This window comes from Mesoplodon mirus (assembly GCF_964341445.2).
Source record: "Mesoplodon mirus genome assembly, chromosome: 4".
NCBI lineage: Eukaryota > Metazoa > Chordata > Mammalia > Artiodactyla > Ziphiidae > Mesoplodon > Mesoplodon mirus.
In genome coordinates, this window is record NC_138979.1 from 53,113,558 (window position 1) to 53,131,399 (window position 17,842).

General features: G+C 46.2%; 1 protein-coding gene across 3 annotated transcripts in view; it reads left to right on the forward strand.

Moving 5' to 3' along the window:
- The window catches only part of TLN2 (talin 2), a 451,691-nt gene that overhangs the window by 338,886 nt on the left and 94,963 nt on the right, over positions 1-17,842 (forward strand). For all 3 annotated transcript variants that reach the window (XM_082618383.1, XM_082618385.1, XM_082618384.1), the window contains exons 29-36: positions 415-623; positions 1,514-1,633; positions 2,679-2,876; positions 3,926-4,065; positions 11,295-11,388; positions 13,321-13,410; positions 15,269-15,391; positions 16,700-16,843. In XM_082618383.1, coding sequence (XP_082474509.1) covers positions 415-623; positions 1,514-1,633; positions 2,679-2,876; positions 3,926-4,065; positions 11,295-11,388; positions 13,321-13,410; positions 15,269-15,391; positions 16,700-16,843 — 1,118 coding nt within the window. The remainder of the gene's footprint in view (positions 1-414; positions 624-1,513; positions 1,634-2,678; positions 2,877-3,925; positions 4,066-11,294; positions 11,389-13,320; positions 13,411-15,268; positions 15,392-16,699; positions 16,844-17,842) is intronic.

A 17,842-nucleotide genomic window follows, 5' to 3' on the forward strand; every position in this document is an offset into this window, starting at 1 on the left:
CTTTGTTGCATGTCAGTTATGCCCCAATAAAAATGACTGGAAAGAAAAGTGAATTTGAATGATTCTTCTGTGAGTTTGATACTATGCACTTGGTATTTTAGGTCTAGGGACAGGTTGGGTAGTGGGAGTGACAGGAACCAGAGGGAAATGGTTTTTAGCGTGGCATTTGTTGTAACATCCCTCTTGGAGCAGCCCAGAGCCAATGGCTGGAGCTACTTCTGTGAGAAGGACATCAATTCAAATTTTATAAAAAGCAATTTGGAGCCCACCTGTGCCAGGCACTGTCCAAGGATTCTCTCCTTTCTCGAAGGCTCTAGTCTAGAGGCTTACTCCCAAGTTAAAGTATAACTTTTGGATGGAATCTAATAGAAAGTCTGGCGGGCTCTTTTTTTTTTTTTTTTTTTTTATCCCCAGGGGTGGCTGCTCGAGAGACGGCCCAAGCTCTGAAAACACTGGCCCAGGCTGCCCGGGGGGTGGCTGCATCTACGAGTGACCCTGCGGCTGTGCATGCCATGTTAGATTCCGCCCGGGACGTGATGGAGGGCTCGGCCATGCTCATCCAAGAAGCCAAGCAGGCCCTGATCGCACCTGGAGATGCAGAGAGTCAGCAGAGACTAGCCCAGGTAAGGCCCAGAACTGGCAATCAAGGTCATCACTGAGGTGGACGCATTGACAGGCTGTTGCCCGGTGTGAGCAGTTTTGGAAGCCTGGCATGGTAGCCCCCATAATGTGAGACGTGCTTAGTTCAGTCAACAGAAAGTATGGGGGGCTTTGTTGAGACCTGCCGTTAGAACGTGAAGGACCTGGACACAGCATGTCTGTTTTGAGCCTGTGTGTGCTTACGTATATATCCCTCTTCCTAGCCTGGGAGGTGAGGTAGATATGCTTGGTTTAGCTACTCGGTGCTTTAAACTCTCTCTAGTGCCTCTTCAGATGATTCTTACCAGAGAGCATAGACAGGGAGCCTCACACATCCTTAAAAGGCAGCATGTGGGCAACTCCAAGTTGGTCTGGAAGTGCTCAGAACATTCCGCCTGCCCTTGGGCAGGGCGAGGTGTGGGATGATGGCACCAGAGGGTCGCTGAGCATAAATCCATCCCAGGGTGGGCCAACTGTGATGCAAAGGACTCAAGGCCTCCGTCCACCTCATGACCTCTGCAGGGCTCTCTAGAAGGCAGCTCTTTCTCTTCCTCTTGGTGTTGGTTATCTTTGTTTCAGAACCTGACAGTGTTCGAGAGTTGTATTTGAGCCACAGTCAGGACTTGGCCTGGCCTTGGGAGCAGGTAGGGTGTGCTGTATCGCTGTGTCAGACCCTGTGCTAAGACAGGATGTTAACCCCGGTGAGAGGCCTAGATGAGATTTTACGGTAAACAGTGTCAGGTAGACGCTGGCAGATCAGTTCCCCATCTCTTTTAGCTCTACATACTGTCACTGCTCACTCCCAGCACATGTGCAAGAATGTTTGCCCTGAAACCTGCTTTCTGATGGGGCTTTTCTCCCTCTGTGTATTCAGGTGGCCAAAGCTGTCTCTCACTCCTTGAATAACTGCGTGAATTGCCTCCCTGGGCAGAAGGATGTGGACGTGGCCTTGAAGAGCATCGGGGAGTCGAGCAAGAAGCTGCTGGTGGACTCGGTGAGAGGCTTTGACTCGGGCAGGGGCGCCTGGGGGACTGGGCTCACCTTAAGTGTGGATGGAGTCTCCTCCCCTCCAGGGGACCTCTGAGCAGCTAGCCTTTCCCTTAGGAGTTCTGTTTTTCCTGCCCTTTTGCCTTTTCCCTGTTTTGCTTTCTGATCAGCCAAGTTCCCAGGTAGAGCTTCTAAAGTTTACTTTTTCTTTGAGCCCATGTTGCTGTTTGCTCTCGGCTCATCCCAGTAAGACAGGAATGGGGGGAGAGGGTATATGATCATCTAACTTCTTATCAGGACATCTCAGGCAGTGACGATCAGGCGATAAAGGGATACAAGTGTCCAGAACTCACTGAGAGAGTGAGCAGTCTGTGGAATTTCACTTTGGGGCCTGTTCACTTCCCTGTTTTGTGAGTCCCATTTGCGGGTACTTGGCCTTGTTCATCTTTGGTTCTTCTCTGCCTGGTGCCTGGCCTATACCAGGTATGCAAACAATGGGTGTGGTGTGACTAATATCTAGCTTAACTCTCTGGAACTTTTCACAAACAGTTACAGTTCTGCTAGTGGCACTTCTGTGGAAAAGCTATCCGATATATTGTTAGCAAAGACCAACTGATGAATAAAATTGATGGCTATTAGTTTAGAAGAATAGGATTTAAAGTTTCATAGCATCTGCCTTTTAGTTCCAGAAAGCTAAACCTTTGAGAGTTTCCATCTGAGAAACCCAAGATAGAGTGCCGGTTCAGAGAGTGGATCCCGAGTCAGACTGCCCAGGTGTGAATCCTGGGTCTGCCCCTTAGGAGACCAGAAGCCTGAGGAAAGCTGTCCTTACCATTTTTAGATCCACTATGTCTAGCACTGAATAGGTGTTCAAGGGAATGTATATATTTTGAAGGTCAACCTTAACAAGGGCTCAGACCACACAGAGCCTTTTAGTCTAGGTGACTCACAACTGCATCCCAGGAGAGTCTGTCTTCCCTCTGCAACATACTACCTTTGTTTCTCCTATGCAAAGTAGAACTTCTCCTGCAACGTGCCTTCTCTTCCCATAGTTACCTCCGAGCACGAAGCCTTTCCAGGAAGCCCAGAGTGAACTGAACCAAGCAGCGGCCGATCTGAACCAGTCTGCGGGGGAGGTGGTCCATGCCACTCGGGGCCAGAGCGGAGAGCTGGCCGCAGCCTCCGGGAAGTTCAGTGATGATTTCGATGAATTCCTCGATGCCGGCATTGAGATGGCGGGCCAGGCTCAGGTGAGGCTGGTGTGGCTGAGTGGAGTTGACCCTTGCCCCTCTCGACTCTGGTGGACCGTCGGCCCCTGAGGCCAAGTGGCAAATAGGAGCGGGGAAGCTGTGAGCAGCCCACACCTTTACACTGTCTTTGCTGCTCAGAGAGCTCCGTGAGCTCACAGGAATGGCATTCCCAAAGATACTATTAGCTTATGTGTGAAGTTCTTCCTGGAGATGACAGATAACTTTTCCCACGATCCTCCAACAGAACTCATCATTTTATTTATGCTTTTTGGAGGGAGGGCAGCTCTGCATCCTATACTTCAAATGTGGTATAATACTGTAAAAACTCATGTATTTGAAGTTCGGGGAGTCCACTTGAAAAGGCTATGTCTGATCCTGAGTGTCAAGTGATTCAAACTTACCTCTTTCAGATGAACAGATAGACCCCTTGTTTAGAACAAGGGAGGGTGACTGGTCTGGTGTCAGCCTATGGAGCTGGTTTTTTGGGGTTTTTTTTTTTTTGCGAGCTCCTGTGAACTCCCTAAAAGTGGTACCCAGGATGTTTTTTACTCTGTTATCTACAAAGGGTTGTTTCTCGGACGGCAGGCCAGGTGAGAAATGTATCCTTTCCAGAGTCGGGAGCTTCTGGGATGCAGTCAGCTCTAAATGTCCAGACAGTGATGGTAGTTTGTGCCAGGCTGAGATGGACAAGCCCCTTGATGCTTGCCCCAGCCCAGGATGCTGGAGTTGTGGCCCTGTCTGTGTGCTCTCTCGCTCGCTCCCTCCCTCCCGCCCCCATTAATGCCCACACTTGTAAGACAGCACAGCTCTTGGCTGACCCACTTGGGCTGGATTTCTGTCCTGTTGTGTGCATCTTGGTCCGGATATCTGTTTGGGGAACGGTAGACACTGGGCAGAGTCTCGACAAGTTAGGCTTCTGCAGACTAATCGAACTTAATGCAACCTAGACAGATAACCTGCTTCCATTTCAAGGTGCTGCTCCTAGCTCTGAATGCTGCCTAGGAGAAATGGACAGCCCCTAATTACTCTGGCTCCTTTTGACCTTCCAGACGAAAGAAGACCAGATCCAAGTGATAGGGAACCTCAAGAACATCTCGATGGCATCCAGCAAGCTGCTGTTAGCTGCCAAGTCTCTCTCTGTAGACCCAGGAGCACCCAATGCAAAAAATCTCCTGGCCGCAGCTGCAAGGTAAGAGTGGAACAAAACGGGCGTTCATGTGTGGTTAAATAACGGCAGTGTTTGCAAGATCCACCTGACATCCTGCTGCTTTGCTGAGCGAAGAAGTAGTGCTGACCTTCTGTTGTCAGAGTTGGAGGCGAGAGTGACAGAGATGCTGGTGTCTTATTAAACGGGCTCATTTGCATGCACTTTCTCCCCTAAAGATGCCTTCTGTCTCCTCTTAAAGCCTTTTCAGGAGGACTTGCTTAGTCTTAAGGCCCCCACTGATGTATAAATGTAGTGGCTTAGATTTTTTTTTTGAAAGTAGTATTACTATCTTTCAGATTATGGAAGTAATATAAGTTCATTAAAAAGAAACCAGAAGATGCTGAAAAGTATAAAAAAAAAACCGACACTCAACTAGCCATTCAACATTTCTGGAGTCTTACTATGTGCCTGGCACCAATGTTAATTAGATGGATTTAAACATGTTCACTTCGTCACGTGCAGAAGGGCTCTAGCTCAGAATGAATGGGGTGGTGGGGAGGAGTAAATTGTTTGGGGAAATATGTTAAAACATGAATCTGAACTTGGGGTAAGGTCAACGTTCTTCTTTCCTGTTGTTTTCACCTGAGGAAGTGGGTCATACAAGACAATTTCTGCTCCAGGGTCACTCTGCTGTTTAGTTCAATAACTAGTGATAGAGTGCTGGTAGCTAGAGAAACTGCAACGACAGCCCAGGAAAATTTTATATTGGCACTCCCACATTCGTATTCCTGAACAGAGAGGGTAGGGTATTTTGTTTTCCTGTGGCAGTGTAGGCCTGTTTTCGTAGCATTTCTTGATATCACTTTATATGTAGGAAAACTAACAGCAGTGAGAGATTAAATGTAGGACAATTAGGACACATAGCATAATTGGAAACATTTTCAAAATGTGCAGATTAGTGATTTTTAAAACGCATGGCTTGAATTCTACTTAAATTTTTTTAAACTTGGTTTTGTTTGCATATTTGTTTTTTAATGTCTTTCTCTCTCCTGGCTTTTTTTTTTTTTTTTTTTTTTTTGCGGTACGCAGGCCTCTCACTGTTGTGGCCTCTCCTGTCGCGGAGCACAGGCTCTGGACGCACAGGCTCAGCGGCCATGGCTCACGGGCCCAGCCGCTCTGCAGCATGTGGGGATCTTCCCAGACCGGGACACGAACCCGTGTCCCCTGCATCGGCAGGTGGACTCTCAACCACTGCGCCACCAGGGAAGCCCCCTCGCCTGGCTTTTTTTAAGTTGTTAGAATCAGGAGACCTGAATTCTAGTACAAGCTTTAGTGCTTGACTAGGTTACCTTGGTCAGGTCACTCAACCTGTCTAAACTTTCCCATTTGCCAAATAGGGATGTGTACAGACTACCTTGTCCTTGAGCTCTGTTCAGTTCTCGATATATAAGGTAGCATGGTACCACTGGTTAAAACCTGTCTCTGGTCTCCTCTTTGCTTGTAGTGTTATTTTATTTTATTTTATTTTTATGGAGGGGTTAGGTAATTTCAGAGCAGTTGCCTTCAAAACCTTTGAGTTTCTTCATTTATTCCCAGATACATACTTTACCTTCAAACGATAGCTAGAGCCACTAGGTGATGGGAAAAATATCCTCACATCTCCCCACCTCCATCTTATGCTTTGTTTGTGATTGTTCCATTAGGTGAGTGCCCTCCTGGGGTCATGGTGGAGATGAAGAGGGACAGTGATGTCTTCTCTGTTGTGCAGCTGTTTCTGATCTAAAACCCTCTTAATCACTCTTTTTTCCTACAAACAACCTTTGGGTAAGGCAACTAATGTTGCCAGGTATCTGAACTCAGATGTTTTTCATTATCTTAAATTTTTCACATCGTTTCAAAATTACAGTTTCCAACTTAGAGCATGTTGTCGACTCTCTTAAATTGTGGGAATGAGGGGAGAGTATAAATTGGCCTTTTGAAAGCCCAGTACCGAAGGGAATCCAGGACCTCAAAGCATGCTGCTGGTGTCCTGGCTCTGTGAGTGTCTGAACGCCCCCTGGTGGTGACGTTGAGGAAGGGACCTGGAGGCAAGGTGAAAAAGCTTTCTTTGCCTCTGTCTGTCCTGGCTTTCAGCAGTTGACAGAATTCCCAGCCTGATGGCTTCATAGCCAAGTCAGCACTCAAAAATCATCACGTGAACTGATAGTCTTGGGCTGGAACAGCTGCAGGAAGTTGCTGGCCTGTTCTCCTTGGCTTCTTGGCCCATGCTGGCAAGCACTGCTCCCTGGGGTGATTTCCCAGCAGAAGCTCCAGCCAGGTCAAGTGAGTCAGGCAGCTCCCCTTGGAGGGTAAAGCTCTGCCCACCTGGGGTGCCTTCATTCATTCTCTTGTTACTTCATTTGTTCATTAAACAGATCTTTCCCACATGCCTGATAAGGGCCCGGCCCAGCACTGGGTGCTGGGCACACACTGTAAGACTGGGACGGCCCTGGTGGAGTTAGGACAGGGGGCACAATCAGGGCATGCCACCCTCATTCTATCTGGGCCTCACAACAGTCCAGTGCATAAGTACCTTTGGAGTTGGGCAGCAGGGATCCGATTGCTCTCGTCCTCATCTTCAGTCCCACTGCCCTCCCTCTTCTTGAGACAGCCATGCCTGCCTGTCCTTCATGTGGATGTCCCCAAAGGCCCCACAGAGATGCTACTGTGGGGACCCAGGCCTGGACCAATTCAGCCGCAGCCTGCTCCTACCTCAGCAGACTTGAACCCTTTCTTTGTTCTTTCTAGTCTCCGTGATTCTTCCTGCTTTAGGAAAAAATGGTTTACTTCTGGGAGAGCAGTAGAGTATGTGTGCTTTTCCCTCTGCTCATCATTCTGCATCTGAGCCCAGGTACATCTGAGGAAGCTGGTCCCTTGGTTTCTGATGTTCGTGGGGAAGAAGTCATTTTCTGTTGAGTTCCTGACTTGTTTGTCTTCTTTCTGTGTAACTGCTTGGCTCTGGCTCTTTTCTGGCAAGTTGGGTGGAGCTGGAGACCCTTTGTCAACCATTCATCAGGCTTTTCCCTGCCTGGGGGCTGGACTGATGCTCCCTGAACTTAGTTAAGGAAGTGGGAAACCAGTTGGCAGTGGCAAAAGGAGGAAGTGCCCTAACTCTGAGCACCTCCCCAAACTGCTGAGCACACCACAGTCACCCTGGCCAGAAGGACTCCCAGGCTGAAGACTTGACGCCCACAGCTGCCAGCATCAGGGCCATCCTAGGCCAGGTGTTCAGCTGCATTCCAGTCCCCTGAGGGCTCCCTAGCACCTTGCAGGAGGCACCTCTTCCCGGACCACCCTTTGCTTTGAAGTTCCTGCCAGGCAGGAGTCTTCCTGTCTCCAGAGATGGTGAAAAAGGATGTCCCAGCAAGCAGCACTTCCATGCTGTAAAGTAGAAAAATGTACACTGGGCCTTCTTCTGTCTCTCGGTCTCTTCTAGAATGATCCATTCCCGTAATCCAAATCAGGATCTCGCTGAGCCCTGACTTTCCAATTGCTCTGGTCCATGTTGGGCCCTCCTTCATAGGCAGAGCCCACGCCCACGGTCGAGGCTTTCATTTTCTTTCACTCCCAGCGAGTCCTGCCTGTGTCTGGCTGATCCTGTCTGGTTTCACACCCCCATCACTGCTTCCTCTGGCTCACCTTTGTGTCTTGTCTGTTCATTGTCTTGCCTCTCCAACTGGATTGCAAGCACCTTGCTTTCCTAGAGAGACTTAAACTGTATTATTTTTTTTACTCCCCATGCCTTGTGCATGGTAGGACCCAGGGAGTACAGACAGGTGAATTTCAGTTTGCTCTAAGTTGCCTTTCTAAGCACATCCTCCTTTGAGGAAGGGAATCATCTGAAGTTGCTCTAGTCCCCTCCAAGCTCGCTATTGGACGACTTGAGCTTAATAAATAATCAAAAGCACAAACTGGTTGATTTTCTTCTCTCACCTCCGCCCCAGTTCTATATCCATATAAAATTTCCTTCCAGAGCTCACAAACTCCTGTCTGAATCAATTTAGTATCTCTAAATGCTAAATGATTTGTAGGTTAGAAAGCCTTTAACCTCTGAGGTTGTAGATCCCAATTTATTAAAAAACGAGAGTGGCTAAATATGCTTATTAGATAAAGAATGAATTACAGGAAAACACTATCTCTAGATGGTAAAATTACAGTTATTTAATTTTTTGTATTTTTTAAAATAAACTTGTATGGCTTTGATCATTACCAAAAAGTGTGGGGAAACTAAAAGCAACTACAGTTGAAGCCTACTTGGATTTACATAGAACAAAGGGAGGATGCAGCTAATTGTGGCTGTAGTTTTATAACAGTGTAAGTAGGTTAATTCATAATGCTTTAGTAGATTTACTGGTATCTGCTTTAAAATAATATTATAAAACCACTGTGAACATTGTGATACGTCGTTGTCATTTTACTATGCATATGTATATTCTTACAGGTATGGGCTTATGTGGTTTTTACATTTTATATACAGTTTTCTATATAAGGAATATGATATCGTGACTTTTAATGGGTGCCAAGAATTCTGTTGTAGACTATACATTTAATCAGTCCTTTATCATTGCATATTTGGGTTATCTTTAATCCTTTGCTCTTATAAATAAGTACCGTAGTTTGAAACATGAAAATACTGTTTCCCATTGTCAAATCTATATAACCATTTGCCTCTGTGCCACTAAGTTTATTTAGCTATGCAATCCAGACTCTAAAATGAGTTATGGGGATAAATGATACCTAAATAATGCTTTTTAGTCATGGATCAGTATTACCCAAGTGACTAATTCAAACATGCAGTGCTGTGCTGACACTGTTAAGGATTATCCAACCACAAACTCTTAGTCTGTTTGTTGTTGTTTTTTTACCCCAAGTTTTTAGTTGAACATTTTTCACTTCTAAAAATAGTTGAAAGGACAGTGAATAGCTATATATTCTCTGGATTTACCAATTGTAAACTTAGTTTTGGGGGTTTTTTTGGTTTTTTTTTTTTTTTTGGAGGGGGCCACACTGCATGGCTTGCGGGATCTTAGGTCCCCAACCAGGGATTGAACCTGGGCCCATGGTAGTGGAAATGCAGAGTCCTAACCACTGGACTGCCAGGGAATACCTGTAAACACTTAGTTTCTAATGGAAAAATCTTTATATAAAGACTAGCTTTTTAAAAATGTAGATACACAGGAAACACTGAAAGAAATAAGCCAAATGGAAAGCTTGTGTGATACGTGGAAATATTCCCCAAATGCTCGTGTCACCACAGTTGAGGGCTGTACCCTTTGTTATGTTGACACATCCAGCCTGTCCACTCCGAAGTATGTCTTGAAGGCTGCCATTGCAGAAAATGGTGTTGGACTCTCTGGGGGACCCTTCCAGTGAATACGTCATGAACTGCACCTTCCAGAGGTGGTCCCAGCTAGAGATTGTCCTGCTATCTCAGTTGTTCTTGTTTTGCTTTGCACCTGGAAGGCAGTGCTTCCCCATGACACCTTACTGAGTTAAGCACTTTTCCCCAAATAAATGAGTCACTAGAGTTAATCTTACACAAACTATTTGGGGATTCTTTCTTGAGCTGAGGAATGTTTTTCTTCTTCCCATCACTCTAGCTAAATTTAAAATTCAAAGCAGTAGCTCCTCATCAAATAGTTAAGCTGATTGCCTTTGTACATTGGCAACATCTTTTTTCACCTAATTTGATATTCTCTGGGAAGCTGCAAAGCCAATTTAACTAATAAAATGAGACATCTTTATATTAGACAGTGTTAATGATTAGCAGCAATGTGTGTCCTATTTTGATTTTGTTTGTTTTATTTTAAGTTGCCTGTTAGCTGCAATGGTTAACTGACTGTGAATAGAGAATTCAGGGTCCTGCCAAAACTATGGACCAGTTATGACCCTGCAGAAAAATGGTTTTGAATCTGGCCTATGTGTCTGATAGACATGAGTTTAAGTCTTATTTCTGCTTCTTATTTGTAGCATCTCCTTAGGGAATTATCTCGTGTGTGTGTGTGTGTGTGTGTGTGTGTGTGTCTGTTTTTTTCATTTATAAAAACAAGGGTATTCAATTTTAAGACTTAGTGTAAAGGTACAGTAATCAAAACAGTGTGGTATTGGTGAAGGGTTAGACACACAGGTCAATGGAATAGAATAGAGTCCAGAAGTAGACCCACACAAATATGGCCAACTGATTGTCAACAAAGTTAAAAAAGCAATTCAGTGCAGAAAGGATGGCATTTTAAATGGTACTGGAATAATTAGACTTCATATATCCCCCCCATGAAAAAAAATCTGGATCCGTATTTCACACCTTGTTAAAGAAATTAGCTCAAATGGACCGTGCTTTTATAAATCATCCATGGCAACCTAAACAGAGGCTGTCCAGGAGGGGTGGAACCCTAGCCAATGTAGAAAAAAATCTGGGCTGTGTTTTAAGTTCTAAGAAGAATGGAAACACATGTAAAATCATCTGAGAATCTCTGATTCCTATTAATGTTAACAAAGAAAATAGCTCTTTTAAAGAATAATTTTGGTATAGCTTCTAGGAACTGGTCAGTCATGTAGAAATGAATGGTAAGAAGAGGTTTTAAAACCATAAGGCACAGTTTACAGTGTGACTTTTAAAATATACAAAATAGTCCAAACTGTACAAAGGCTGTCCAAAATAGCCTAGCTCAGATCATCCCATTCCTATGGGCTGCTAGTGAAGGATTCTGAAAACAGTGTTACTATGAGCTGTTTGCCATTTGCAACTTCATTGTGAATTCCTTCTTGTGAATATATTAAAGATAGCCACACTTTCTTAAGAGAACTATTAGTATTGATACTTTTAAGGGTAAATCAATGGATAATGAGAAGCAAGGTAGGGATTCTCATTCTCTCTTCCCTGGCTGTGGTTGATTTTTGGTTGTTTAGAGCAGGGGGCCCAACCCCCAGGCCGAGGACCGGTAAGGAACCGGGCCGCACAGCAGGAGGTGAGCGGCGGGCAAGCAAGGGAAGCTTCATCTGCTACTCCCCACCCCTGCCCCCCGGTGGAAAAATTGTCTTCCACGAAACCGGTCCCTGTTGCCAAAAAGGTCGGGGACTGGCGGTCTAGAGCCTTGTGGAAGAGCTGTCACAGGGACCACAGCCTTTATAGTTAATTAATTGTATTCCTAGCGAACCTACAAAACATTGTTGGGGAAATTACTGTTGATCTTTACAAAACAAAACAAAAAACACTCTTTCCGTATTTGTCGCAGAGCTGTGACGGAGAGCATCAATCAGCTCATCACTCTGTGCACCCAGCAAGCTCCTGGCCAGAAGGAATGTGATAACGCCCTGCGGGAGCTCGAGGTGAGTCCCTGGAAAGGCTGCTGAGGATTTCAGAGTGTCTGTGTGTCTGTCCTTTCCCTCCGGGTCAGGTTCTTCTCCTCTATTCTTACCTTTTATCTTTCCTGGGAAACTATTGGAGCCAAAGTTCTAATCCAAGTGGGAAGGAATTAAAGAATAATTAGATTTGGTGGGGTTATCATCCCGGCTTCCCTGTTTCCACTAAGAGTTGCTTTGTTAAAGGATTCTTTATTTCATACAGGAAGAGGCCTATGGTATTGAGTGTAGGCTGAAGATAAGCAGTTTCTACCTAAAAAGTTTGGGAGTGATTATTCTGGGGTGTTTGGGAGAAGCTGGAATAGATATGCTTTATGAGTAAAAATGATTTTCCCATACATTGTATTTGGTAACATGTAGGGGGCTCATTAGAGAAAACCCAGGAGTAACACTTATTACTATACAGTCAAGGTGGCTGTGGGGCTCCTAGTGGCCCAGACACAGTGTAGGGCTTATCAATTTATATTCATACTTAGGGTTTATTTTTAATGGAAAATTCATTTATACCCACAGAGTGTACGTGGGCAAGAATAAAATCAATGTGCCTACTTGTCTCTAAAGCAGTCCTAACCAATTCAGGTTATGTTGAAACAGGCAAATGGTTATCTCAGTAGATATGGGTTGGTTGTACCGAGTGTACCTTTAGTTTTCTGAACAGGGATACCCACCGTGCCAGAGATGTTAGGGGTGGGGGGTTGATTGCAGTTTCTGAAGGGTCTGATTGAGGCCCAGTCTGCCGATGGCAAGAGGCCATTGGCACAACCGAAAGTGAGAATAAGCAGGGGACTGAAGCATTCTGAAAACAGTGGAGAATGTTTCCTACCTTGGGTGAGTTACTGCCCTATCCTGGTCTGTTCACATTTGCAAATATAAATGATACGTGGACTGTTGATCTAAATGAGGTCTATTGGCCCAGATGCACATACTCTGTGCCTTAATGGTATCCTTGGTTGCCAAAATTATGGCTATTTCAGTGTTGCTGTTACTAAGGCAATTTTGATTATCCAAGGAGTGGGAGGAGTTTCTTCAATGAAATGAATGCCTTCTTTATGCAGCCCTCTTTCCCTCAGATCTTTGCTGATTAACTCAGCAGTTTCACCATTACTTCCCCCCAACCCTTAGTAACTCACATGGCCTTGTCTTTTTGTTGGCTGTGCCCCAAAGTCTGCTAGGTCCCACTGTATCTTCTCACTCAACGGGGAGGAAGATGGATGGCTATGTCCCCTGACTTTCCTCCCCTGGAAAAGTCCCTCATAAACGATGATCAAAGGTTATTGCAACATGAAAGCTAGCAACGGTTTTCAGCAGACTGGAGACAAAGGCAGAAGAAGCAAGCCCCATGCCCTGTTCCTTGATGGAGACCTAAACAAGATTCAACATTTTCTATACTTTTAAAATTAAAAACAAATGAACCATTCCAGTGGGCGGTTTTGGGGGGGTTACCTTCTTTCATGCCTACCCATTGAAAGGTCCCAGAATTGAAAACTGAGGTCCCTACTAATCAAGAAGAAATGAATGAACCTGTCCTTGATATGTGAACTTGGAGTTATCCAGCAGAGAAATTATACTCATTGACCATGAATGTATATTGCCTCCCACTAACTTTCAGATTCTTTACGAAAAAAATGTCCCCGTTCTGTGGATACCATGCTTCTCCTTCACATTTGAAAATAAGAGATTCTTTTCTCTGTCAAAGCTAACCAAGACACACCCACCCCTATCAGTGTGGTGTTGCCCGCAGGAAATCTGAAGTCATAGACACTGTGATCTAAATTCCTCTCAAGAATCTGGGTAATGACCAGAATCCTGTGTATGGAGGGGAAGTTGATAGTTGGTATTTTATGTTGAGTTTCCCTTGTTCTATAAGGCTTGCTCTTAAGTTGTGTTCTCCTTCTGTAGACTGTCAAAGGGATGTTGGACAATCCCAATGAACCTGTTAGTGACCTCTCTTACTTTGACTGCATCGAGAGTGTAATGGAAAACTCCAAGGTAAGCCTGGCTGTGCTGTTAGCTTCCCTCCTCATTGCGGGGAAGAATCAAGACATGCTTTGTGTGCACTGGCCCGTGGCCCCTCTGCATGGCTGCCTGTGTCCTAAAGCCTTGTAATGGTGCCCTTTGCCCAGGTGCTTCTCAAACCTAGCTGTGCATTGGAATCACCTGGGGGTCTTGTTGAACACACCTTGCTAGGTCACACCCCTGAGTTTCTGATTCAGTAGATCCCAAGGTGGGGGAGATTGTGCATTTCAGACAAGTTCCCAGGTCCTACCATATGGTCCAGGGGCCACTCTATGAGAACCACTGCTCATACCCTATGAGGGATGGGTCTTACTGTGAGTCAGAGCATGTATTTCCTTCAACTGGGACTGCACTAGTGAGGAAAGCCCTTCAATGACCTTGGCTTATATGAGACCCTCCTGTGTGTTCTTTTCACCATCTATCCATGCCTTGCATTCTCAAAGGGAGTGAAAAATTGTGGAGGGTTTTTGGTGGGTGCGGGTGGTGAAAGTATCTAAGATTATACAAAGGTTTGTGTCCTCCCTTCTCCAAATCTTAACCCTGCTCAACAAGATCTTATTTCTTAGTATTTAATTTAACGTGGGTGGCAGTTGGAGGGGGGTGGTCTAAAAAGACTTCTTATCAGAGCAATAATAATATTTTAAAAGGTCAAGAAACACTGATCTATGGTAATTGCACCAGTGTTTTTGAGAATGCCTCAAAGTCAGGATAAAATGAATGCAAGCAAGATGAATGGAATTTCTTTCTTTCCCTATCCAAGATGGCTTCTTGACAAACAAAGAGCTCTGTGTTGGGTTCTAGACTTGGATGTGATAGTCTCCCTAAAGCGTTCTGTTGGACATCCTTCAGTTCTAAGATCTGTGACCCTGGAAAGTAGGGCCTGCCTTCCTGGGGCATGAGGAGGCCCATGAAGACACAACACCAGATGTGGGGCAGGCGCCTTGCCCCTGCCTGCGTGACCTTCTGTCTGACCTTGTGCATGGTGCTTGACCTCTCTGGGTTAGATTCTGAGTACTGAAATCCCTTTTAGCTGTTATTTTACATCCCTCTGATAGGGACTTCCCTGGTGGCGCAGTGGTTAAGAATCCGCCTGCCAGTGCAGGGGACAAGGGTTCGAGCCCTGGTCCGGGAAGATCCCACATGCCACGGGAGCAACTAAGCCTGTGCACCACAACTACTGAGCCTGCGCTCTAGAGCCCACAAGCCACAACTACTGAGCCCACGTGCCACGGCTACTGAAGCCTGAGCGCCTAGAGCCCGTGCTCCGCAACAAGAGAAGCCACTGCAATGAGAAGCATGCACGCTGCAACAAAGAGTAGCCCCCTCTTGTTGCAACTAGAGAAAGCCCACGCACAGCAATGAAGACCCAATGCAGCCCCCCAAAATTAATTAATTAATTAAAGACTATCAATTAATAAGTGAATAATATTGGGAAGAGTGTGTCTTCTGCTTTCCGGCTATGGTCTTCACCTACAGCTCGGTAGATATGTCTGATTTTATATTCTGGGAACTAACAGTTCTCAATTTAGACCATTCACCCATACAGGGCTGCCCTGTATAGATTTTAGTTTATTGATCTGTGTATAGTAACTGTACCTCCTTGAGATATAGATAACTTTTGGGTGAAAGCTTCAGACTTTCATTATTTATTTCTCTTTGCGGAACAGAAATGATATCACTATCTTGAATCTCTTCTTATTGCAAATAAAGTAAAATAATGGCAAATATTGTAAATTAAGTGGCCTTGAACATTCAAGTTGGACGGGTAGCCCCTTTACCCCATGGTCTGAAGGAATGCTGGTCGGAATATCGCCGGTGGTTCGTTTTGCAGGTTCTGGGAGAGTCGATGGCAGGGATTTCACAGAATGCCAAGACCGGGGACCTCCCTGCTTTTGGGGAGTGTGTGGGGATTGCGTCCAAGGCTCTCTGTGGGCTGACGGAAGCTGCAGCCCAGGTAAGGCACGGGTCCCCATGCCCCACAATGCAGGCCTTCCAGCCCTGTCCTGTGCCGGGTCCCTGTGGGAGGCACGCAGGGGCTTCAGCTTCAGCTCCATCTCCACCCATCACCACGGAAACCATGGAGAAGGTGGTGGCTCTTGCTGGCTGAGCATTTAGGCAAAACCTCAGCCCGTTACCCCTGGAGCAGAGCGGCCTGGAGAGAACACTGAACCCTGCAGACCCAGCCTGAGGGTTCAGAGGCCGGTCTTTCTTTTTTTTTTTTTTTTAAGGTCATTGTTACAGATAAGTTGTTTGGGGAAAAAAATAGGTATGACACAATTCAAATTCCCTCTGAGGCTTTAGAGTTGCAAAAGTCTTAGTCATGCTCTTTTTAGAATCAGAAGGAGAAAAAATTGCATGCCATCACGCAGAGTCGTGATCAGGCATGTTCCTGGCTTGTCTTCAACTGTGCTGTGTGTTTCCAATAATTGCTGTGCTCATGTAACTGAACTTCCAAGAATGTCAGCATTTACCTTGAAGGATTTATCATTTGACAATTGCCTTGAGCCTAGATTTTATTGAACCAAAGAAAAACATCCCTAGTTTAGGGGGTGAAATCACCTTCCCTTATTTGGCCCCTCATATCTCAGGGGAAATGAGTTAAGGTTAGAACTTTCCCTCACAGATTCATTTTCTCCCTATTATTTGGCTAACACCTCCAAAGGGTTTGATGAGAAGACCTTCTCTTGTAGCCTCTTGTCCTCTTGGAGACCAAATATTGCGGTTTTTTTCCTCTGAACCATTTTATTCATTCTTACTTACCGCTTCAAATACTGGCCTAAACGATAAGGATACATTAGGCTACGAGATGAGAAATCCTCATGTAGGGCAGGCTCCAGGGTTGGCCTACACAGTAGCTCCACACCATCAGTCTACACCCACATTTTTTCCCCTCTGCCATCTTCCCGCCAAAGAGTGAGCTCCATGCTGAGGCTGGTCCCCCTCATGGTCATAAGGTGGCTGCCAGAGCACTCAGGTCTGCATCCATCCTTGGTCATGCCCCATGGAAGAGCTTCTTGAGGCTTTCTTAAGAACAAGGAGACTGTTCCCAAAAGCCCGTAGCAAACTCCTGCTGGCATGTCCCTGGCCCAAGCGAGTGTCAGCTTGTCCATGCCTAAACTCTTATTGATGAGATGACTCTGACCACCTTGTACTGGGAGCACCTGAGAATGACTGTTGTATGTATACTGTGGGACCACACTCCCCCACAGGCCTATCTAGGAGTACAGCGAGCCTGAGCTGTGGTTTACGTCCTCCCTTCCAGGCTGCATACCTCGTTGGCATCTCTGATCCGAACAGCCAGGCAGGCCATCAGGGCCTTGTGGACCCCATCCAGTTTGCCAGGGCAAACCAGGCTATCCAGATGGCATGCCAGAACCTGGTGGACCCCGGCAGCAGCCCGTCACAGGTAACTTTGGGGCAAGGATGTGAGATCTGCATGTCCTTGAGCTCTTGGAGGTGGGTGGTGGGAGATTGCGAGAATAAAGATTACCATTCTTTCAGAACTTGCAAAGCCAGCCAGATCATGACTTAGGGGGATGTTGCAAAACGTGGTGAGGGTGGAACAGGTAGGTGCTTTGGAATGGAGTGCTGGAAGGCAGTCGCAGTGGCGTAATCACAGCGAGATTCATCAGGAGGCTCCCAGTTCCATTTGTTCAGTTCAGGGGACTTAACGTTGAGAGCTTGTTCTGTGCTCGGCACTAAGGGTCACCGTGAGTGAGACCCGACCCCCTACCCCCTTAACTCTTACTGTGGGTTAAAGTTTGGAAGATGGAGTGATCGGGGTATGATGACAAGGCAAGGGAGGCACAGAGTAAGGTGTGATGAATTCTCTGAGGGGCTCTCAGGGGTCACTTCCCAGAGATGGTGGTGTTGACCCAGACCCCAAAGCTGGGTCAGAATCCATAGCACAGAAGGAGCCACAGAGACATTTGAGAACTAGACAGTATGTGTGACGTTCCTTAATACTTCTAATACCCAAGTGACATGGATCGTGTTCAATAATTCCAGCAGTATGTGCTAAAAAGCACAAGAATGGGGCTTCCCTGGTGGCGCAGTGGTTGAGAGTCCGCCTGCCGATGCAGGGGACGCGGGTTCATGCCCTGGTCCGGGAAGATCCCACATGCCGTGGAGCGGCTGGGCCCGTGAGCCATGGCTGCTGAGCCTGTGCGTCCGGAGCCTGTGCTCCGCAACAGGAGGGGCCACAACCGTGAGAGGCCCGCGTACCGCAAAAAAAAAAAAAAGAAAAAAAAAAAAAGAACAAGAATGGCCTATATGGGCTAGCAGAGGCAGGCTGTGATGGTCACATCTACTGCTGACCCTGGGACCAGCGTTCTTGAGGCAGGAGAAGGACCCAAGCAAAGGATACCTGGGGGACCACTGGGACCTAAGGCAGGTGTCAGTGCAC